Genomic DNA, 25,221 nt, shown 5'->3' on the forward strand with positions numbered 1-25,221 from the left:
ATGCTGACCACAGTGCTTGGTGTAATTGAGAGCAGTAAAAACGGATGTCTTTGTCTGGTTTTATCAGCTAAACTCCGATTAATTCTTGGTGTCTGTTCCTGGCTGATAATGTTATGAATGGTGATATCCCGAACAAGAGACCGTTTTACCGTTATTGAATCGTAAACGATTGCGTCTGCTTATTTAGCTTTACAGACGTGCAACTTTACCTCAGTGTGGTTATAAATGTGACGTTTAATGTGAGTTTATTCATACACAGCCTAACTCGAACTGAGTTTAGATAAATGCGTGAGGTTGGTCTGCATTGTTTTGATGCAAAATTCCCATATTGCATGTCAGACTTAACTGAACTCGTTTTTAAATAGACGCTGTAAATACTGAGTTATGTTTCATATGTCGCGTATTAGAATTTAGTCGATTGTATTTAGACTTGTACCACCTGTATTTTTACAATTCTTCGGATGGCAAAATGTTAAGACGTTACGTGTTTAATTAACTATGACGTGTTTAGATAAGCTTTTGTTTTATGTAATACATCCGGATTTCACTAAATACTTTTTTACTGGATTGCAGTTTTTCGAATAAATCGATCACCACCTGACTGATACGCGTCATTTTTTTCTCGACAATTACGAACTATCAGACACACTGAAGATCTCTGCTCTCGAATGTGAATGCAGAAATCTAAATCCTATATCTAATAGTGTGTTAGTGCGTACAAACAGTGGAAAATCTGTTATTTGCGAAAGGCTATCCTCTTCATATTTAACGTCAAACCACAACTTCTCGCAAGTATACACAACCCAGATCAAAGGCTTTTTCGCGTCTTAGCGATAGCTGTTTTCAACAGCAAGATTAAACCTCATTGCGCATTTCCACATCTTGTTACAATGGAATTCTTGCTTCTCCCATAGAGTTTTAAAAAGTTACTGAGGTCAATTGAATAGCCGATTTGGGTGCAAAAAAACAAAAGCTACTATGCATCTGTGGTAGACTATCAATAAGCTTTTTATTGTAGTAGGAACGTTTATTTATTTACTGTAAGTCAAGCTATAAGCGTGTCATTTTTGTTTTGTTGTATCGTTAGTCTTAAACATGACATAAGAATTATTCCAAATAACATTATAATTGCAAGCTAATTACGTAGCAGTAATAATAACATAATTCTAAGCGTTGTTAAATTATTAACATAAAAAATATTACATTCCCTTTTCCTGGTATTGAAATTACCAAGATTTTTAATTTCAGCGTTATCAAATGATATTCTGGAAAGAAAAAAACAACAGCGAGCATTTGAAATATTTTCTTTATATCATTTTATAATAAACATATAAATAATAAATTCTATACATTTCCTGACACCTTGCCTTAACGAAAGGTAGGCTAACTGTTATGGCCACTCAGTCATATGCTATCCAAACTGTGCATCAGCTGCATTTTATTTCTATAAAACTATTTACCTATTACAAAATATGAAAAGAAAAATACATTTTAGTGAATGTACAGTTACTTATTAATTTATTTAACGAAACCCTTTGCTCTGCACTATGGGACTATTGTCGTTACTCAATTGTCAGAATGTACATTTCGTATATTCTTAATGAAATACATAAAGAAATTAAACCAGAAATAAGACTTGTAATAATGAACGTGTCTGTTCCATTCTGACAACCAAACCAATGACAAAATAAAGAAATCTAAAACAGAAAACAGCACAAGACTCTGTAACTATTTAAATTAAAATATATTCTCGTCTCTTACACTATTTCAAATAACGAAAAGTGATTAGGTAACGATCGGTCAAAATCTAATGTACAATTCTGTGTATAAAAATATAATTTCTGGAGCCCCACGGCGTTTGCTTACCCCTAAAATATAACAGTCATTTGCACATATGCACAGAGTGTTACAACCTGTCATGAAAGTTTCTTTTTTCATTCATTTTTTCTTACACGATCTCTTTTTTCCCTTTTTTCCAGTTTACATGAGATATACAAAAATAGATTCTGCACCACTGGCTGACCACACTGCATTAGAATTCGTTTGTGTGCCACCAGCCTGAGTTCACGCGAGAATAAATTATGCAAAGAAAACTGTTAAGGCTCCATTTATTCTTTGAAAATGACAATTTTTAAAGTCATTGTAATAAATATCCCACCTCCGCTCGGGGCATCCGTCTCTCTCTCTTTCTCTCTCTCTCTCTCTCTCTCTCTCTCTCTCTCTTACTAATATTGTCTTATATCCTACAATAGTGTGATTTCTCTTGCTTTATTTCCACGTGAGGGTTTTCAGCTCGAGTATACTGACATCCCCAAAGGATGAAGCTTGTGGCTGTCCAAAAGCCACGTTCCCATTTTATATAGGAGTTTAGAGTACCAGTGGACTCCCTCCTGTTGTAACGTCGCATTGGACTGAATGGTGAAGTATTTGGGGAACATGACTGTTGACACATCATAATACAGCCTGACTGGCGCGAAGGCCCAGTGCGCGAGACTGTGGTCCTCTATTACCGCGTAACAGGACGCCAGTACGCGGTCGACCACAATTGTTCCATGCGCGGTCACTGGTGCGAACGAGCCCTGGCGCTCCTCCGTGTATATCCGCTCCACGATGACAGATTTAAGTTGACCGCTATCATCAACAACCATCACCTTTTGTCCAGGTCTGACAGTGCTGGCAAACGCGGCGGTCATGGCGTGGAGATCTTCCGTTGAATTGTCGAGGACAAAAAGAAGGTGAGCCGCGGTGAGGGTGATCTTTTCAGCGGCTTCTTTAGTTTCTATGACGTAAAACACACGTCGCGTCGTCGAGTCTCTGTCTGTGAACATGATGAAGTCGCTGTACACGAGGTTTCCCGCGCTGTCCGCCGCCAGCACCTTGTCACCGGGAGTCAGGTCCTTGACGGCCTTCTGTCTCCTGTCTTTCAGCGTGACCGAAGCCGAACCGGTGAAGCAGCCTCCAGATTTAGCAGCAACTGAGTTTTCTGTCGAGATAAATAAACAACCCGAAATGAATGATAGACGCTGCATGAAATCGAGAAATTAAATCAATTCTACTAGAATAATTTCTCAAATATATTCTTCGAATATATGTTATGTTATAGTAGCCTGCTTGAGAGAGCAAAAAAAGTTAAAAAGCACCTATGTGTGTGCTATTAGCACACGGCTGCTTCCCATATAGGAAAAGTCTGAATAAACAAAAGAAAACGTGGCAACGGGAATTAGGTTGTAATTCGAAAGCTCTTTCGCAAAAACAATGTCTTTGTTTGAGATGCAGGAGGAAAGAGTTTGGACTGCTCTAATTAAAAACCAATAAAGCCAGGCCATTGTCATTCTAATGCGGCTTGTGTACAGAGCACTCTTGGAGAAGGACACTTCTGCCTTTCCTTGCGCCTCTTTCATATTTGCTCAGGTGCAGAAACCTCTATGTGACAATTCACACTTATACCCTCGTCTGCTGAAGAATGAGAAAACCCCAAGCAGGCTCCAATAGTATTTACTCAGCCCAGCCACTCTTCCAAGGCTCTAATGGTGTAGATTTGAATGTAAATTAGAAATGCTAGCGGTGGTCAATCAATGCCCTCTTCTTCTTTCCTTTCATTTTTGAAACCATCACGCTCCTCCGTTGTCAGGCTTAATGACAATAATTCGGGCCTTGTGGGAACTCTTTACATTCCGATCTCTTGGATCGGTAAACAGAGCTATAGAGCGGGCTTTTCCACTCTAATCCTCTCATAAGATTCCACGGCATGAAATAAGACGGTGACAACTGAGAAACAGATTTGGGCGAGCGAGTTCGACCACAAAGCCTATAATGTATTAGTAAATGTGTTTAGAATTGAAATGGAAAGATTTTGCGCAGGGAAACTTACGAGGCTTGATCTAAAATGACACGGCGAAGAACTATGCATTTCATAACAATGAACAAATTTAAGCTGTGGTAGAAGATCTATTTTACTAGCAGTAGAAAATAAACAAATTAAGGAAACGCACGATTCCTGTTGCCAGGTATTTAATCGTATTTGAGCAGGTGATGTCGCAAGCCTTTCTCAGACATCACCGTCGCTTATTTTTACAAGCGCGTGCCTAAAGACATCCTCAATTTGTCACATGTAGATGTCTAGTAAGTGTTTGTGCTCGTATTGTGGAGTGCTGAGTGATTTTGTGATGAGTTGATAAGCGCTTCCTTCAAAGGGACAGAGTGGGGCGATGTAAGATCACTTAAAATATTGCCTGCCAAGTCTTTCGTCCTTATAACGCACTGCATGGATGATCATAACAAACTAATTCATGTCTTAAAATAATTTGATTGTTCCTCACGTTTCTGAAACTAGATGTTTCAAATTATTTAGCATTTTCTTTACCAATTTGTAACTAAGCAGACTACTAGTATTAAATTAGCACAAGTTCTTATCTTTGATACAGTATTAAGTGTATACAGTAAAGTGTATAAGTGTAATACAGTAAATTTGACAGTATAAAAACAGTTTGTCTTTGAATCTGTTTCTTGTTAACATGAAAAGGCTCGGAAAATGTATGTTTTATTCAAACATGGTTTCGGCATTCTGATCAGTCTACCATGGTTTTACCTGCTTTGACAGAGCAATGGATGTGGGCTTTGGATTCGTAATAGACCCAGTCAAATCCAGCCTCCACCGCTAACCGAGAGAGTGTCCCGTATTTGCTTTTGTCTCGATCAGAGGTGGTGATATCAACAGCTCTTCCCTCATAATGGAGTGATTCTTCAAAATGATGTCCGTCCTCATCCCAGCCCTCAGTTACACGCAGCTTAACCCCAGGCCACTGGTTCATTACAGAGATGGCCAGTGAATTTAGCTTATCTTTGCATCTCTGATAGAGAGAAAGATTGAGAGAGGGAGGAGAAAAAGGGAGGAAAAGTAATTACATTTCCATTCTTTTAGGCATGTTACACAATTAAGAATAAATCTAAATTCAAAAAAATTGTAACAAATATGATGCATAGTGTGGTTCACATATAAAATAAAACGGGTATATTAAAAACTGATTCAATATTATCCGATTACTTAATTATAGCAGTCCGTCAGTTATAAGCAACATGCAAGGATCCCAGCTCTCCATGGCAAAAAATATTGTAATCAACCTGACCGATACGTTCAGACAAATAAGTCTACTGCCCAAGTATACGAGAAACTGTATTTACACTGGAAACAATCCAGCCTCGCATGCAAGGATATTCTGTCCAAAGAGCTCAATGAAAAATTTATAAGTTATTGCATCCGCTTCACTGATCTAAAGCATATACATCCAACCAGGGAAAGGTGTGACTGCATCACGGCCTTTTCTCTGCAATGCACTAGAGTAAACACAATGATCAGCTGCTGAATGTATTGAAAAATGATATGATGCTTTCATTTAGTCATTTTCAGTATTTATTGTTTATTCCAAGAGATCCAGCTGAGGTGCAGGTATATGCTGTGGAATATCGGGCCATGTTTGGGCGGCGCACCCACTAACCTTTCCCGGGACCTTGTGTTGAGATGCTTGGCCTTCTCCAGGACAACTCTTCCCAACACTTAACCAATATGTCAAATAAAACACCACAAAAGACTCTTTCACTGCATCCAAGGGGAGAAGCAACTACTCATTATTCTTGTAGCACAGGTTTGCTCAAGGGACGTGATGTGATTGCTTAACCGATGCTCCTTCAGAGGTTATATAAAATCCATTCAAAATATGCTTGCAAATTGTGACACTAAGCCAAATACATACCTGTAGTAATACACACATGGACCCTCCTAGCTTTGACTCTCTCACCTCTCTTTTTTCCAGTCTCCAAGTGTGTCATGATACATAAACACCATCCTTGGCCTATTAACATCCACATTAATTTCTTTGCAAGGCTACCACCCCCACCCCATACACACACACTCTCTCTCACGATCTGCATGTCCATCTCATTTTAAAAGAGAAACTTTGCTATGCATACACAATGGACTGTATTCTGTTACATAGCCTATTAAAATATGAGGTATGGTCTTCTATCAGTTTTCTGATCTGTATTTTTACGAAACACTGACTCTTGTGTCCACGCAAACAGTTTAGGTAACGTTATGGTTATCAATCTTTCAAATCCCCAAAAAGCAGATATCCTAGCCTGCTGGACTTAAACTTCTATTGAAAGCATCTGTTGAAAATCTGACATAGTAAAATGAGTTGTATATTAACCCATCAAAAATGTTATAGTGATATACAATCTGCAGTGTATATGGTCCACAGCACTTCAGTGCTCGAAACAGAGAGGAAAATACAAACGGAGGGGCCAAAAGATGAAACCTGGCACATTCTGAGCTGAACTGCCGGGGACTCAAGAGCCGTGAAGCCTGAACTCTTTATTAATTCATTGGGTCGTGTGCCGCAAATCAAGCCAAATTCTGTTCAGCCACCATGAAGCGCAGCGGGAACCCCTGCGCCGCCGCTTTGTGCTCCACACGAGGTTTGTTCAACAAGCCGCCTAATCACAGTCGGCTCCTAATCTCCTCCCAAAACGAACTGCTTTGCAGCTAACTTTTATCAGCTACCTGTCAGAGCAAACAACCTACTAGATGCCCTCGCAGTTCCGCCTCATTTCGCGAGCACACCCGTTAAATCTAATTCACCGCAAGACGCGTTTAACCAACAAACCATCTCTTAAACTCGGATGCGCTTCTCGGAAACGTTTGTTAGCAGGCACGTCGTTAACTTCAATGAAAGCCTGCAGCATTAATGTTTGAAGTTACGAGATTGCAAGGGTAGCTTTCCTAGGCTATTTTAAAGGCAGTGTGTGCCCGCCGGTCATCTCGCGCTTATAATCATATTCGCCTTAAGAAGAGTTCGATACACATCTGAGAAAACCACAGCAGACGGGGGTTTCATCTTTTTTAAGGACCAGAAAAAGGAAACTTTATAATGCACCTGCGCGGCGCGTGTAAATTCACTTGACAGCACACATTCAGCTGCAATCCTCGTCCATGCGATAAACCAAACCAAGACTTTGCACTACAAAGCTATTTTAAAAGAGATACGTCCAAATAACGCAATTTACACTCAAAATAGAATACAAAATGCTCAAAATAGCGATATATATCCATTCTTCCTTTTCATTGGCAAGGGTCAGAAGTTCAAATGATCCCTGCTAATGCGACGAGAGTGGAAAGCCATGTTGGGGACAGACACCCTATTCCCGAAGCTGTCTGACTTTTCAAAGGCCTGCCTTAAAAAAAGCGTTGTAGAAAACTAGCGAAAAAACCATTTAAAAAAAACATTGAAATATTTTGTTTGAGCATTATTTCAAATAACAAGTCATGTCTCTTGAAATAATAACGACTGTTGCCATTAAATTAAAGCTGATCTATTACCTGGGGTATACCACATGTAACTTATTTGCACTGTGCGTCAGGTGCGGATTCTTACATATGGCCAGGTTACGCAGCATCGCATGGTGTAAAATATTTGCCAACTGATGATTAAACCGTCCATAAAACGCCCCTTTGTATTGCAAAAATATTAAAGATAGGCCATTCTGTCTCCTTTCAGTCCGTCACTAAGTGGTACCGTCCTGGCCCATTAATAAGTAGTAACAAATTTAAGAGCATCCTTCTAGAAATCGCCCTGACAAGCAACCGCTGAGATAATATAATGAAAATGTGTTTAATTTCGTTTCACGTTTAGCTGTCATGTGATTGACATATTCTGACTTTATCAGCCATCACAGTTTCTAAAAACCAGGTGCCGTATCGAACGAGCATACTTGGCTAGGCATTCACATTTCCCTAAAACGCGTAAATAACGCGTCTCAAATATCTAAACGCGACTAAATGTATAGAACAGAGAGGCACGTAAATATTTAAGCTACCGTCCACAATGAGGGATGGAGGCAACCAGCCGGTGGCATTTTTCTCGCGCAGCTTTATCAGAGACTGTTGCAAAACCGACCCCATAAAGTGTAATTCATTATCCTTTGACGAACAGCACTTTTCGTGCTCTGACAGAAAGATGCGGTGCGGGAATCTGTGACAGTAGGCTATATCTGAAAGGATATTACCTGTGTCATGAGTCTGTCCGCGCCTGTGTTCTCCTCATCCTTAAAGATAATGTCGGGATTGTAATTTGGAGTAAGTTCTTTAAATCTCTCTGAATTGCGAGTTATCTTGCCCTCGTATCTGCCGCTGGCCCCTAAGGTCTTTTCCGCGACGTTAGGTATAAACTGCTTGTAGGCGAGAGGTGTCAGCTTCTTCGGATGTCTTCTTCTGCCGTAGCCTCTGCCAGGACCGCAGGCCAGTCCGGACATCACCAAGGACAGAGTGAGAAAAGACACCAGCACTACTCGCGTCTCGAGCCGCATTTTGGCACGGCGAATCTCGCACGAATCCCGGTCTGCGGTGGTTTACAGTGCGCCCCGAGCAGTCCGTCTACCGGGATCTCGAGCGCTGCGTTATCACTGCGCGGATGTCCAGCAATGTCCTTGCAGCCTCCTCGTAAGGTTCTGTTCACGCGTGTCCCTACCGTGACAGGTGCGGAAATGTGCGCGTGATAACGGAGCGCATCAGAGGGTTTGCTGCGCGGATGGGGGGAAAGGTAAGACCGACCTCGAAATCACAACGTTAGTTCAAGCCACAGCCACTTATGTGAGAAGCCTCTTTACTCCTATGTATTATAGCTGCGATCTGAGGTAGGGAGGGACCTGATTGGCTCGACAGGACGAACCCTTCTGATGGTATTCCACAAAACAGACGGGCAAAAATCTTTAAAGTAGGTGGGCTTCAGGGGAGGGACACGGTGACATGTGAACATCAGTTTTTCTTTCTGTCTCTGATGCTGCGACATAAGCACACACACTGTGATGCACAAGCCTCATCCACATGTTAGCTATTAATGAACTATAATAAAAATGTTTTAATCATTTTCTCCGTTTATATGTTACTACTTTTGGTGCATGTCAGAGTGAATAAATTATGTAACTTTGATCAACTTTATTGTTTGGCAGGCTGTGCACATAAAAAAAATCATTCAAATAAAATCATCAAAAATATGGCAACTTTCTTATTACAGTAGCCTTCTCAGTGCCACTTTTATGTATCTTTTGTAACCTAAAATATGATAACATGTCAAACCCTTGTTGCATGTTGGGAAACCTGTAAAGCAGTTGAAAGTGACAAAAAATGGATAAAGTGCTTATAGTAAACTGAACACTAAAACATATTTATTGCATATTATTTATTATGTTCCAGTGATACAGTAGTTCACCCAAAACTAAAAATTCTGCCATCATTTACTCACACTCTTGTCATTTCAAACCTGTATAACTTTCTTCCACAGAACACAAAAGAAGATATTTTGAAAAATGTTGTTAACTGGATTTAAAAAGTCATGCTTCGCACTTTTTGCTGCCGTCACACTGTACGAACATGATCCCAGCTAAGTCATGTCACTGTGGAATCTTAGTTGTCATAATGTACAACAATAAAGACTTCTTAAAAGAGACTCATACAAGAAGACTTATCTGGAGTTTTCCCTCATAGACTGTCATATGAGCCTAAAGGATCTCTGCATCTCATCAACAGTGCCAGAATTTTATCGGAGGTCAAATTTGATCTTTATGGTCATAATCACAGGTTCACCCGTTGCCTAAACGTGTCAGAAACAAACCAATGGCGCTACCCAGATGTTATGTTGTTACAGCAAGCACACAATAGGCTATTGTTATAGTAACTAACAAACGCTAACACTAAGTCAAGCTAGGTTGACTTAGTGAATGTCACATTATAAATACATACTGATTTTCCTATTTAATGATGAGAACAGTGAAAAGAAAGCTACCCGGCTTTACAGAAACAGTGTTGCTCCTCAATGTAGTGATTCTCGATCGCCAGGTGATGCAGTGCTTCCAGTTTTATGATCTGTATAGGCTAGAGCTTCGATCTTTATTTTGTTTACTTTATTCCGAATCACTTTCACATCCTGAATATATACTTCAAATGCATATTGCAGACCTTCTTATTGCTGTTGGCTGAAGGTACACATTTTTTCCCCAGAAAAGATTATTTTACAATAAATATTCTTTAGTGCAGTGGGAGCGCATTGGCTGTTGTCGGACATAGCAAAAAGGGCGGGCTTTGCGAAGGGTCAATTATCACTAAGTGCAATTTTTATAAGACTTCTTGAGGTTTATTAAGTTTCAACCATTTCTCAATAATAACTGTCTATATTGTTCTTAATTTTATATTTTCAATCATTTCTCAATAATAACTGTCTATATTGTTCTTAATTTTATATTGTTTATTTCAAACAACACCTCTTAATAACATCAGAAAAGTTTTGATTCGGTTATAATTAAATATTTCTTAATCTCTTTCAGTTATTCCATTGGCATACGAGAAAGAGATTAAGTTGAATCTTCTGCCCATCACAACTTGTTTGAGATATTGGAATGGGCTCTTCTTGTGCACACAAATGCTAAGCTGTCTGTTTGGGAGAAAGATCAGCCCGCAAAAACCCTGTCACCCCTCAAAGTCCACTTCAGTGACAGATTAAGCCATGGTAACCACTGTGTTCCCTGGCCCATAGCAGCGGGTAAGGTATGTGTCTCATTGTCTTATTTTCTCTTGTTTTCACACATTTTCCAGACTGCTCTATCAGAGATGCTGCTTGTGAAATACATGAAGAAAAGTAGGGCCCCCGCTAAAGGCGTTTTGTTCAATTGAGCGTGACATGGACAATTTGTTATCCTGTTTGTTTTACTTTTAGGTGTGCAAATTTTTTGTCATGCGCTTCAGTAAATGCCACAAAATAATGATGATATATGAAGAGCAAAACCACAGTTAGCACAGGGAGATTAACATGTAATTTTAAGAGACCCAACGTGGAAATGCGTGTTTCTCTGTCCTGAAAACATAAAACAGATGCAGACCGGCAGATTTCATTTAGTCAATTTTTTGCATTTTTCCTTGGAGTATTTGTCACCTGGAAGTGGTTAGAATTTGCATGGTACTTCTAAAATACCATGTTTATATGCAGTTTCAGGCATTTCACAAACAAACAAAAATCAGAAAAATTAGATAAAATACAGCGCACTTTCCCTATTCTACAATAACTTTAGAAATGCTAATATATTGTTACATTGATTTTTCTCGCTTTCTTCCTCCAGTCCCTGCAAGTAGTTACACATTATAATTTATTCCATCATTTATTACTCATGACCTATGTAGACTGTACTCCTTTACTAATAATGTGCTAATAAGAGTTTATGTTAGACAGCTACACTATTGTGATGAACATGTTATGTACGAATTTCATACTAAAAAGTCATCAGTCATGATATACATGTGTTATTAAATCAATAAGGAATATCAAAAAATTGAAAAATGTTCAGGAGACACAGACCAACATAAGTGCATTTATACAGCAGGTGTCATTTTCCTGGTCCTCTCATTTTCCTTACAATACTGCATGCTACAATTCTTTTTGTTTTTATGGACAAGGCTTCATAATTATGTAGACACCATATTTTAAGTGTGTCATTAAGACATGACGGGTGCATTGCAGGTATGTGGATGTACTGTATGTAGAATGAGTCCTACAAACAAACACAATGCCGTTTAATGCGGAACTCATACAAGATTATCTTCCGACTCAAATGACTAATCCTTTGAGAGTGACCCTTAGCAGCCAGTGCACACTGAAACATTCTGCGGAGGGACACTTAGCCTCGATTTCAGGCAGCACTTTCCGTTTTGGACTGCAGGGAGTGGAACTTGGGGAATTTCACAATCGCGTACCTGAGGTTCCAGCTCAGCTCTGTCTCAGAGTGTGTAAAGAGTTTTTATTTGCCTCGCTCAGCCGCTCCCTTTACTTAAACACAGTGTCAGTCCTCTCAAGGCCAAGGCAAGACAGCCGAGCCCCCGGTCACAGCAGGAGGGAGAAGAACGTCGTAGGGATGCGTAAATAAGTACTGTTTTCAGTTATAAAAGAGATTTAAGGTGCTTTTGGGGAGTAAGAGGAATATATAAACCTGAGACCAATGAACAATGTGGTTTTTCATGTTATCAATGGCATTTTCATATTGACTTATGATGTCATAAGTCAATATGAAAATGCCATTGATAACATGAAAAACCACATTGTTCATTGGTCTCAGGTTTATATATTCCTCTTACTCCCCCCAAAAAGTCTAGAAGTCTAGAAATTCCTTTTTGGAGGTTGAAAAAATCCATTCACTTGCCATCAACCTCCATAAATTCATATAATAGTAATATTAGAATGGCAGTGGGTCTACGTATAGTCTAAGTTTGAGTCATGTCATCGTATTCATCCTAAATTGTATTTGGTGGTGTCAGACTGTCTGTTGGATTTCAATACAGTATGTGTGCCATATGACAGATAGTTTGTGTGAGATTTCACACACAAGACGGCATTTCTTGCTTTACAGTCTCCGGAGGAAAGCAGGAAGGAGATATCAAAGCCTATGTCAGAGATGTGAAATGAGGATGGACAGCAGAGGAAAATATGCAGTTTAGCTGAGGATGCAAATAAGCATGTGAGAAGTTCTGGTTGCACTTTATTTTACAGTGCGTATACCTACTTACAGTGTTCTTACCTAAGAAAGTACTGGGTCATTTTAAGTAACTACATGGGATAAGGTTAGGTTTAGGGGTAGGTTCAGGTTTAGTACCTAGTTATTACCCAGTTATAATATACTGTATACTATAATAAGTACACAATATGTACATGGGAAACAGGACTGTAAAATAAAGTGCTACCAAAGTTCTTTTGGAAAATCATCTGCCGCTGCACGCTTTGTTCAATTGCCATTTGACCCGAGGACACAGATACTATCTATTTAATGAACTTTGGGTGCTCGTGGCCTGTGCCATATAACCTAAAGCAACAGTCATTACTCTCAACATTGACTCCAATGTCTACGCAGAACACAACAAACACTCAACGCTGCTGACCGCAGTAACCGTTCAAAAGCTTCATTAAGCAACCACTTCTAACGAAGTGCCGATACGAGTCATTGACTGAAGAAGTGGCTTTCTACCTGACGACCAGATGACATCCGACGCGTTTTAAAACACGCCTCAGAAAAAGCGGACACAGAGGTTTAAAAACGTTCCCACAGTTAACAGTTTACTGGACGAGCTACTGGATATTGCTCACCGAACAACACCACAGACAATGTTTCATATTGATTGTAAAATTAATTGTTAACTACATGTGTCTGCATGCTCCAGCTGAGTCGATAGATAAGGACTAGTGTTGAAATAAGTGTTGAGTCACGTTATCAAAGACTCTCGTGTCCCTGTCAAATGCGGCTGCTGCTGAAGAACAGGGAGAGAGAATAGCAGTTCCTCATCGCAGCCTCCGATAATGACCTCATTCCGGTCACCGGAGTTTTGGGATTGAGGGCAGCGTGATTGTGAGAGAAAGAAGCCGGAATCAAAGTGCAGAGGCAAAACCGTGACAATATACAGTAGCACAAGCGTTGAAAGCAATAAATGGGGATTAGAGGAAGTGATAATGTGATCAACTACTATACTTCTATATTTATTTGCTCAGATGCGGGAATTTCTAATAGTTTGATTTGTATATCGGATACACATAAAAACCATGAAACTTTAGCCTGATCAAATTGTTGTGGTACAAGAAAGGTGTAAAAGTTGAGATTTGAGAAATTTTCCCGAGCTGGTGGGATTACGGTATAGACAGACACACAGACTTGCACCAGACAGACAGACAAACTTTCATTTATTAAGATTGAAATGCCTTCTATACTATCTAATGCTGGGTTTCCGTGACTCTGAACTCTACTTTGACTGTCTCTCTACACTGAATACACCTTTCAGCCTGTTCCATTTTCAGAACTCCAATAAATGCAGTTGGTTTGGTGTGGCAGAAGCTGAGTAGACAGACACATGACACATGCTTGTAAAGCTTGCACCAGGATGAGAGGCGGTACAGTGATCTTTCAAAGAATCCGTTTTGTGCTGTATTCCATTTGATTGAGCCCCTCAGATAACCTGTCGAAAACAATACAGGGTGAATTCAGGTTGACTGGGATGCTTTTTGACATTGATATGAGTGTCAAAACGTGTCCCAATCAACCTGAATTCACCATATATTTTTAATAGCTTTAGCAGACGGGGTCAGAGCCTATACACAGCACTGAGACCGTTTTAGATTGTACGGAGTTAATATTAAGTATTTTGCTTTATGCAAAGGGAAAAAACACCTGTTGTAATAAAATATTTGTTCAATACCAGCTTTATGTAAATGAAAGCTCATTTCCTACACAAATCAATCTCAGCTATAATATGAATACATGATTACAATAAACTGACATCTGTATCCTTAGCCATTTGTTTTTGTTGGCATGGGCTTTCTGTAAAATGTGTTAACTGTTTTACATTTCACAAAAGACAAGACAAAATGCAGTTTTATAGCTTCATATATAGAAAATGTATTTAATAGATTTCATATATTGAAGACATGGAAAGCAATATATCATAAATTCACAAATCACACATGAACCTTTACATTTTTTAACCTTATGAATAATTGTACACCTACTCAATGTTAAAAAGGTTGAAAATTAAAAATGTATATGTATCAGACACTTTAAAATTCTACATGTAAATTTACATAATCTAATATGATGAAACAAATGTGCACATTACTTCTATATGAAGCATGTTAGCAAGCAAGCAGGCAGTCTGTGTCTGTGCAGGTGGGAAAGCACCTCAGCCTTTATCTTTATGACTGTTACACTTTCAGACTGGAAGGGGGTGGGGCGGTTTAAAGCATTTTAAAGAAGTTCTACTGTAGACTAATGTGAACCATAAATGTGAACGCCAAAGATCACAGACAGAAAACATGCAGGTGTTTGTCTACATGAAAAGCCCAGAAGAGGGAAAAGCATTCTATTAATGTGTGTGTAAATATATAGATTATTGCCCGGCGCTCAGGTCGATTTGTCTGGCACAAAATACACCACAAGCTGATTAAAAATGAAAAGAAACATAAATATACATAAAAATATCTGAAGTAATCTACAAGTGAGAATAATACAAGGAGAGTGGAAAAAGTGAAAAAAAAGCTAGTCCACGACATCCAGTCGCTTCAGCTTAAATGATAGTGGAGTGCTGAAAACCTCACCCTCCTGCTACATTAGATGTGCAGACCTGGCGTAGACTAACCCTCAACACTCACAAATGTGTTGAATTTTTCTCTGTTTTAGTGCTGTTGCAATTTGAAACTATAAGGAAGAGAAACTTATTGAATGTGCACACACACGTATACACAAGGAAGTTACTATGAGGTGAAATAGAGTTATGATGTGCTCTGATGAGTCAAAGATGTCCCTCTTATTTTCTTTTTTGAATGAATTCGTTTTTCATTTTAATACATTTTTACTGTTTATTTTCGTGTTCTTTGTTGTTTTTTCAGGTGGAAAAATAAGCCAAGAAAAGAAAAAAGCCTAAATCTTTGCCTGTGATCTAATTTTGAAAAGCCAAAGCTATATCAAAACTCCAATAATGTTATAAATGTTAAGAACACATTTTTATGAAGAGCCTTACATTCGCTTTCTTCACAAAACAGTGGGAGATAATTCTTCTCAGATGTATACAACAGACCCCAGTATTATATAAATGTCTGTCTGTTATTTTGGATTTTAGTGCTTTGTTAATAAAGCGCAGCGTGAGTGCATGTTTTTAAGAAATTATTAAAAAATATTTAAAGATGATTTATTTCATAATATGATAATTTATTGCATGTAACTGAAAATAAAATTGCTTTCAGTTGTGGTAAATATTATGTAGTTTGTCTTAAAAATGACATTTTTACTAGCTGCAAAAACTTCGGTGTATTTTATCATTACATAATATGGGTGGGGGTAGACAGAAAGTGAAGACAGAACAGAATCAGAGCATGACACAAGCCATATCTGAACCAGCATCACTGTAAACACAATGCTTTGATTTGTCATTACGAGTACGTTTCAAATAAAATATTGACTCATCAAGAGAGGATATAAACCATCTGCGTATGTAATACAAATAAATCCATAAACCCTTATTTTGTTTTTAAGAAAGGATCTAGAAATAATAGCTTAACACTACTTTTAGTGCTACAAAAAATTAAAGATGAATATGTTACTGAAGACCTGTTTGTCCAATATATTATAAACTAAACAGTTACTCATAGGCACCACACCTCAGGACATTACCTTTTGTTGTAACTTCATTTGAAACTGACCCAATTGCTCCACTCCCTATCTGCACTACCCAATAACTGTGTGTAGCAAAAGGCTAAATAAATGGATCTTCTCCCATCCATCCCATGTCAGTCTGCTTTCTGGAGCAGAGGGTCATGCGGATCTTTCCGTGTCAGCATGAAAAGAGCGTGTGCTGTGATGCAGGACAGGACCCCGGCAAGCAGCATCAGACACACAACCCAATTAGAATCAAGCGTTTCCTGTCACTAGGCAACCCTGGCATTGAGCATGACCCGAACTAGCCAATTACAATTTATCTCCCTGTCCCATTGACACTTTGATGTCCATGAAATACATAATGACTTCCTCTGAAAGACATTTACATCCAAAAGCATATTAACACCATTAGTTAGTATGTTTTGAAAGGAAATAACTGTCTTGATGTACATTGCTGGGATTATGATGAACAGAGGACTCCTATGCAGGCGTCTGATCCCAAAACCATTTTAAGAGTCTTATTTAACGGAATCCTTTCCAAGCAACAGGCAATCGTATTTGGGCTCTAATCTTTGAGGTAAGGCATAAGCATTGGAGACTAAATCTAAATGTTTGTTTTGTGAAAATGTAGCACCTCCCTGCACCATCCATATACTTTAAACCTGGGTTGAAAGAGAAATGTGAAGAGCGCGTGAAAGGCCCGAATATAGGTTAAGGGGTGGTTAGATAAGGACAGACCAAAAAAAGCTTTACATAAGAATCTAACACATTGTATGAAGGTAGGGGTGGGGGTGGGGCGGTGATTTGGATGGAGAGGTGGCTGAGATGTTAAAAGACACCTCACACAAAAACCTGATTGAGTCTAATGTGTAACTTTGCTCTGAACATCACGCTCTGTTGTTGAGTTATTGTGACTGAGATGGGGGGGCAAATAAAGGGCGACATGAAATGTGAGGTACACATTCTAATTTGGTGTTCTAACTACTAAAAAGTATCCAACAGGGGGCGATATGGAGGTGTTCCCTAATATCATCAGTGATAAAGGGATGAAGCCGCTAAAAAAAGATACAGTAGGAGAGTTTCGGACTGATTTAGTGTCAACTTCAGTGAGCTGCATTTTAAAACATTATCAAAACAAACATAGAGGAGGGAACCCCAAAATCTCTGACATAACACAGCTCTTCATAAAGACAACAAACACACTGGAACACTTTCAGCTTATATCAACATCCAGTAATGAACGAGGGAGGTATTGTTTTGTCATTACGGCTGATGAAAGTTTTACATTTGCTGTTTTTCAGAAAACGGAAAAAACACTGTACTTTTAAAATGATTAAATACTGTGTCATGCAAGCACTTTTTATTGGTTAAATATTTGCAAAACCCAGTGACAAACATAAAGGGTGTCTAATAATAATATAACATGAACATGCAAGGTTTCAGAAGGACAGCAGCAATATTTTAGTTCAATTTTAGATTATTAAAATGTCCCTAGCATACAAACTTGTAAGACGAGTTAAGACTTTTCAAGACTTCAAGCTCATATGTTTGTAGCCTACTGTATATGTGAGACATATGTATTTGTGTGACAGCAATAAATGAGGTTTAGAAAGAGATGCAACGCCTCAGCTGCAGCCAACCCTCCCAACTCTGATCACTAGACTGATTCGAGTGACAAGACGAGCGAACGCATGTCAATCACCAGCCTCTTGCCTAACGCCGAACTACAAAGAAGCAGCGAACGCAGAGATACTCACAAGACCAGAGATGAACTTGTCTGTTTGACTTGTTTAAACGTAGTACTGGCCGCAGTATACACAGATATGCAGCTGTGAGCACACTTCACTACTTACCCTGCAGCCGGATCAGCGGTCTATTGTGTAACTGCTTTGACAAGTATCCACTTTACCAAACATAATCAAGCATAGATTGGCAGTTTACATCAATAACTCTTGTTGGGAACATAATAACGCTGATGAGGAGAGATTGGCGCTTTTGTCTGTTTAGCTCTGATTAAAATGCAGAATCAAGATACCTACAAGTACAAGCCCACGCGCATGTCGCCGTCGGCTCTGATGATGGTGTGAAATGCTGTTCTCGGGATGGTGACAGACCTACTCGCCTTCATTTAGCAAGGACAGGATTGCAAGGGCAGCAGGTAAATAAACCAGCCTGCTCTAAATATAGAGACAGCACTCCTGCCCTTCACCCGCAAGAGAGATAGACAGAAAGAGAGAGTGAGTGAGGCGGGAATAGATGGAGGAGATATAGACTTACAGAGAAGGATTGTCAAGAAAACAGCAGTCTAAAGGTTCAGTGACCTCGGAAAGACAGTATCAATATTTACTGGAAGATTTTAGGATGAGAGTGAGATGGAGAGAACAATCCAATGATGTTTGTAAAAGCACCTGTTTGCAGTAAATGTTTTAGAAAAAAATGATCTCCTTATAAGATATAAGGAGAACAGCACATTATGAGAAAACAACAAGTTTTTGTAGTACATTAAAGCAATAAGCTTTAACAAACTTGTGTAACACAAATGAGGTATATTTGTGTCTAAGAACATGAAATTGTGTCAGCCCCATCATCTGTCACTCTGTGTTTGTGTGCAATATACAGGCCTAGCTCTTAAAAGGATGAGACAGTGATGTCATACTCAAGGAGAATAAAAGGAAACACGAAGGGGATAAAAGAAACCAATTTGTTTGATGAAACATTTCCTGTATGTGCGTGTGATTTAAAATGTTCACTGCGCACCGGCTCGCTTCTGGGACAAACCGCTCTGTCAATCTAGCCAGCCAGACTTTCTAATTATGGGCTACAGACACGAGAAGGTGGAAATCTTATTAAAAGTAAAGATTGAAATTCCCTTTGCATATTAAAACCTTCCATTTCTAGCATGACCGGCACTTATTTGCAAGCTCACGGAACATATAGTGATATTATAAAGAAGAACCCAAAAATATCAACATCCACTCAAAATGAGCAGTGAGTTAAAAGTCTTAAACACGTTGTTTTCCATGATCACAAATTCAGAAAAAGATGGAATTCCACATTCCCCAAAAATTAGCACACCATAACATTTTTTTGTTTTAGGTAGTTTTTCTTTTCTCACCCCCCCTCTCTCTCCATTCTGGGTTAATCTTTTTTAAACTTAAATACTCATTCTCAACAGAGCTTAAGGATATGTAATGTTTTGTGTGCGTGTGTGTCTGTGTAATGTGTGAGATATATGTGATTGACATGTGTGAAATATATGTGATTGTGTTTGAGTGAATATGAGATCTGGGGTTCAAAACGGTCAGAGCAGTGCAGAGACAGAGCTCACAGCTCAAAGCGAACACTGACGCAGGTGTTGGCATTCTCAGAAATACCACACTTCATCCTTTATTCCCTGACTCCAACCTGTCCTCTCAGACACCACACGTTCATTCAGATACACACTGCCCGAGCCAGAAACACACACACACACGCACGCACACACGCACACACACACACACACACACCCACACACGCACGCACGCACGCACGCACGCACACACACACACACCTTTTCTTTAGTCTAGTGCTATAATAATACTCATGATGTCAAGAATGTAGAGAGCTGTGATGTATGTGTTGCTGTGGTGTTTGTGTGACAGACATCCCAGCGTGCTTTTGCAGCACAGAGACTTTAGAGGGTCAGCTGGGGTCAGGATAGATGTCTCGCTCACTGTTCCTCAAGAAAAATTATAGGGAGAGGCTTATAAGAAGGAGTTAGACATAGACTGAGAACAAATAAAATTGATTTTAAAGAAATTCCATTTTTCAGATATTTTGCATTAAAAAAAGAGAGTATCTTGCAAGATGTGTAACAATTTTGGGGATTTTTTTGTTTATGTTTTCGGTAAATATACAGGAAAGGCTCATACATGCAATTATGTTTTATTTCTTTTCAAAAATCATTTTCCACTTATCATTTCACTTCTTACCTACTAGTTCAGAGTGTGTAGAGGATCTCAGAGTGTGAGAGATCTCTAGCCAATCTAGGGCTAGTCCTCTCTGCTCCGCTGCTTTAATCTCTATTTGATGTGCTTTTCTAAGCAGTTGTCTCTAATACGAAGGTACCCGACAGAATTACAGGACTGCTAGCTACATTCACTTTCTTGTGGCTTTCTAACCACTGTTTGTTGGGGCACCGTGAAGCTGTGAAGTTTACTGGAGATTATTTTCCCAGTCTTTAGCTTTCATATGAAGCTTTGAACAGAGGAAGTGCATCCTAACTGCTCTACAATTAATTGAACTTTGGTCATTCTTAAGGGATGCAGCAGTCTACATCTTCATCCAAAGACAAAGTTCTAGGTTCTTTCAAATGTCCTGAGCTGGTTCACTACACTGAAAAACTGTGTTGGATAATAATACATTTAAATTACATAAGCATCTTTTTTCTTTAGATAACAGTTCATATTTCAGCTCATTTCAAGGCGATTTACTTTATTTAAAAGCCTAATTTCACACGCAGTTTAAAGTGCAATAAAAACACGTGCAATGCACAACTATATATACTCATAGTTATTATACATATGTTGTTGATATAACACTCAGCTATCCACATTCCCCTGCATAACTTGTATATAACACAGTGTAATTTGTATATAGCACACATCTGTACATACAATATACTGTCTATTGTCCTTTTGTCTAATATTGTATTTGTCAAATGTGTATTGTCTCTCACATATTTATTTTCTCCGTTTTGTTACCTGTGCCTCGTCACTTTTTTAACCTGTATGTGCACTGGAAGCTTCTGTCATTAAGACAAATTCCTTGTGTGTCCAGCACACTTGGCAATAAAGCTCTTTCTGATTCTGATTCTGAAGTGATAGTTCACCCAAAAATTTAAATTCTGTCATATAATTTTTTTTATCTTCAGAACACAAATGAAGATATTAAAATGTTGTTAACCAAACACCAACAGCGCCCATTCACTTGCACTGGTTTTGTGTCCATATAGAAGTGAATGGGTGCCGCTGCTGTTCGGTTACCAACATTCTTCAAAATATCTTCTTTTGTGTTCTGCAGAAGAAGGAAAGTCATACAGATTTGAAATGACACGAGGGTGACCAAATGATGACATCATTTTCATTTTTGGGTGAACGATCCCTTTAATGTGCTGCTAAATTGATGTTACTTTACCAAGTTTTACAGCGATAGTCTTTCAATTATAAGCAAAAAAAATAGGTTGAATAATAATGAGCAAAGAAGGTGCTTTCCAGTAATGAAAGAACTGCTAGTTCTGGGTGACAGACTAGTAAGAAGCAATTAAATCCACCTATGTCCTGTCTGACAGCTTTATGCATTAACCATCCATTATTTTAATATCCTCCTTCCTCTGTTTGGCTTTTAAAAGACGACATACTGGAAGATAGACAGAAAGAGAGACAGTGAGCCATAAATGACGTCACCCTTTGGTCTCAGATCCACTCCAGAAAGACGCTATTTCACACATCTGAAAATAAGATTGATTAGACTCTTTATGTTCTCAGTGCATTAAATCTCAGGATGAAGGCGGGCAGAAATGCCGAGTCATTCATTGTATCTCACTTTCATACTCATTATGTGATCATGCCAAATGATTATAATAATTCAGTCAACACATTCAGTTGAGAACAAGCCCTGCCAGGACCGCAATGATATTCCTGCACTAATAATCTCATTTGCCTAGCAGTGTGCTGCTTAGTCATGTAATATCACATATTTACCATTTTAAAAAACATCCTTTGGTTATGCATTGCATACCCTTTCCAATGGCCGTCTACACCAATTACATTATACAAATTGATGAGAGGAAAGAAGGGCCAAACCTCTAATTAATTTTGCTGCAAGAAAGTGCATCTCTGTCTGTTTACCTTTGATCCAATTTCCTGGCAGAAAAAAAAAGTTCTGTACTAAATCAAGAAAAGTGAGCCAGAATGCAACCAGATCCACATAGACACATACTGTAACATGGTGCTTCTCGCAAAGGTTATCTGAAATGTTTACTTGACAAATCTTTGGACAGGTAGATCATAGCCACAGGCTGCGGCTCATCTTGGAAAGGCCGAAAGAATTTGCATCCTCCAGACATAATCACCATCTTGGCAGGACTAGATGAAGAAGGAATGAACCTTTCAGATGATTTACACCTTCCATTTAGCATAACAGCTTGATCTTTATCTAAATGCTGATCAATCGCTATTTGCCAATTCGGGAGTAGGAACATACCGGTTTAATATCAGTGTTTAGAAGGTGAGACTGTCTTGCCTGTTTATAGAGTGGTGAGAAATCACTTTTGATATAGGTATAAGACTTTCAATAAAGTGTGTAATGTAATGTATTGTAAAGTAATGTATTGGCTCAATCTGGGGCAGTTAAAAGGGATAGATCACCCAAAAATATAAACTCTTTCATCGTTTACACAAACCTGTATGTCTTTCCATCTTCTGCAGAAAACAAAAGAAGATATTTTGAAGAATGTTGGTAACGAAACAACGTTAACCCCCTATTGACTTCCATTGTATGGATACAAAACCATTGAGACATTTCTCAATTTTATTTTGTTTCCACAGAAGAAAGACTCATATATAGGTTTTGAACCAAATTAGGGCGATTAAATGTTTATTTTAAAGGAAAGGAGACTCCCATGTAAACAACTATAACTTTGGTGAGACTACCTTGATCTCATGATTTCAATGAGTTTTTTAAAGTGATAGTTCACACAAAAATGAAAACATCTTGGTTACGGATGTAACCTCAGTTCCCTTTCTGTCGGTCTCTCGACGTTGTGTCGAGCCGACAGATGGGGTTCGTCCTTGAGAACCAATCGTTTCTGACTACTTAGAAAAGGCCAATGAAAATTGGCGAATGAAATTTGCATGCCGGGCTCCGCCCCCGGATATCCAGGTATAAAAGGGAGATGGAGTGCTTCATTCATTCACCTTTGTTCTGAGGAGTCTGAGACCTCTCACGACTGCTACAGTGGGCAGCACGTGTTGCGGCAAGAAGGACACAACGTCTCGTTCCCTCCATCAGGGAACTGAGGTTACATCCGTAACCAAGATGTTCCCTTTCTGTCGGTCTCTAGACGTTGTGTCAAGCCGACAGATGGGGTTCCTATGGAAAACGCCACAACACTGTGCCCTGTCACAATCTCTAGCGAAGCGACGGTGACTGGCCTGGGCGTGTCAGCCGTGAGCGCTACCGCGAAATTGCAACCTATCAGTGGGTAGGTAGGGGGTCCCAGAGCTTTTCTTGAAAGGTGGGAAGGCCCCTGCCTTCGGCCTCACAGGCGGCGGCCTTGTTTCTCTAACAGCGAGAAGCCACCTGGTACCGTAAGGCCACTGGGTAAGCGCTACTTCCTCAAGCGGGGGATGCGCTAAAGAGGCCACTTCCTACCGTAGGGAGGAGTTTAGTGGAGATATCAACATGGTCTCACCGTTAGGGGTGAACTCATGGGAAGAATGTGCGGACTGAAGGAGTTAACCGCGAGGTGGAGGTCCACCTAGGGAAGGTCATGGGTTACCAAGGTGGGAACCAACATGAGGATACATCAGACGGAACCACCCTGCTGCGGGGTTACAACGTCTGGTAGCACTAGGTCCGGTTAGAGCTATGTTGTGAATAACTCAGGTGGTACCCGGCCCAAGGGGCAGGGCTGCTCTGCCCAGCCCACCCGCAGGAGGTGCTTGCTTAGTGCCTGTTCTTCGCCCAGTGGGGAAAGAAGGGAGACTGAATTAGTACGCTGACCCACTTGAAAAAAAGGGGGGAAGGTACTATCATAGGCGTACACCCTACCGGTTGCCGGTCCTCCATGTTGCCATGCAGGACGCGGGCTGACACCGGTTCTACGCGGAGGTTGTAGAACCTCGCAAAGGTGTTGGGTGTAGACCAACCCGCAGCTCTGCATATGTCTGTCAGAGAGGCGCCGCGTGCCAGTGCCCACGAGGAGGCTATACCCCGGGTGGAGTGAGCTCTCACTGCTAGTGGGCACGGGCGGTTTTCAGATCGGTAGGCCGTCATGACAGCGTCCAAAATCCAGTGCGCCAACCTCTGTTTGGAGACAGCCCTCCCCTTCTGCTGACCTCTGAAACAGACAAAGAGCTGATCCGAGCTCCTGAAGCTCTGCGTGCTGTCTAAGTAGAGGCGCAGTGTGCATACTGGACACAACACGGACGGGGTTGGGTCTTCCTCCCCGGTGGGGAGCGCCTGTAAATTCACCACCTGGTCCCGAAAAGGAGTGGTGGGAACTTTGGGCACGTAGCCGGGCCGAGGTCTCAGGATAACGTGAGAATCCCTGGGTCCGAATTCTAGGTAGTCAGGGGACATGGAGAATGCTTGTAGGTCCCCTACCCTCTTGATGGAGGCGAGCGCCATCAGGAGAACCGTCTTTACCATGAGATGAGAAAGAGCGGCATCTCCTAGGGGCTTGAAGGGGGCCTGATGAGGCCCGCCAGGGCCACATCAAGGTCCCAAGAGGGTATGGAGTGCGGACGAGGCGGATTCCGCCTTCTCGCGCCCCTTAGGTACCTGATGACCAGGTTGTGCTGTCCTAGAGACTTTCCAACAACTGAGTTGTGATGAGCGGCAATGGTGGCTACATACACTTTCAGTGTGGATGGGGAGAGGTTAGTCTTGAGTCTCTCTTGTAGAAAGGACAGCACGGTCCCGATCGCACAACTCCGTGGGTCTTCTCTTCGAGAAGAGCACCAGGATGAGAAGAGGTGCCACTTGTAGACGTACAGTCGCCTAGTGGCTGGTGCCCTTGCCTGAGATATGGTCTCTACCACCGCCGGGGGTAGGCCACTCAGGATCTCCTCGTCCCGTCCAGGGGCCAGACATGGAGGTTCCAGAGGTCGGAGCTCTGAGCAGCTCTTGTCTGTTTTGGAGGTCAGCAGGGAGGGCTGTCTCCAAACAGAGGCTGGTGCACTGTATCGTGGATGCCATCGCTACGGCATACCGATCTCAAGATCGCCCCTG

The 25,221-nt window shown here is 40.3% G+C and overlaps 2 protein-coding genes across 2 annotated transcripts in view; one reads left to right on the forward strand and one right to left on the reverse strand.

The window, feature by feature from the left end:
• Positions 1-1,292: 1,292 nt before the first annotated feature.
• Positions 1,293-8,708, reverse strand: shha (sonic hedgehog signaling molecule a). The gene is made up of 3 exons (XM_057331304.1): positions 8,062-8,708; positions 4,589-4,850; positions 1,293-2,983 (listed from the first exon to the last, which is right to left on the reverse strand). The coding sequence occupies exons 1-3, from the start codon at positions 8,359-8,361 to the stop codon at positions 2,289-2,291; spliced, it is 1,257 nt and encodes a 418-aa protein (XP_057187287.1). The 5' UTR covers positions 8,362-8,708; the 3' UTR covers positions 1,293-2,288.
• Positions 8,702-25,221, forward strand: part of rnf32 (ring finger protein 32) — a 64,564-nt gene continuing 48,044 nt past the window's right edge. Inside the window, exons 1-2 of the mRNA XM_057331313.1 lie at positions 8,702-8,768; positions 10,375-10,594. The gene's annotated coding sequence lies outside the window, so the exon portion shown is untranslated. The remainder of the gene's footprint in view (positions 8,769-10,374; positions 10,595-25,221) is intronic.

This window comes from Triplophysa rosa, linkage group LG1 (assembly GCF_024868665.1).
Source record: "Triplophysa rosa linkage group LG1, Trosa_1v2, whole genome shotgun sequence".
In the NCBI taxonomy this organism is placed as follows: domain Eukaryota; kingdom Metazoa; phylum Chordata; class Actinopteri; order Cypriniformes; family Nemacheilidae; genus Triplophysa; species Triplophysa rosa.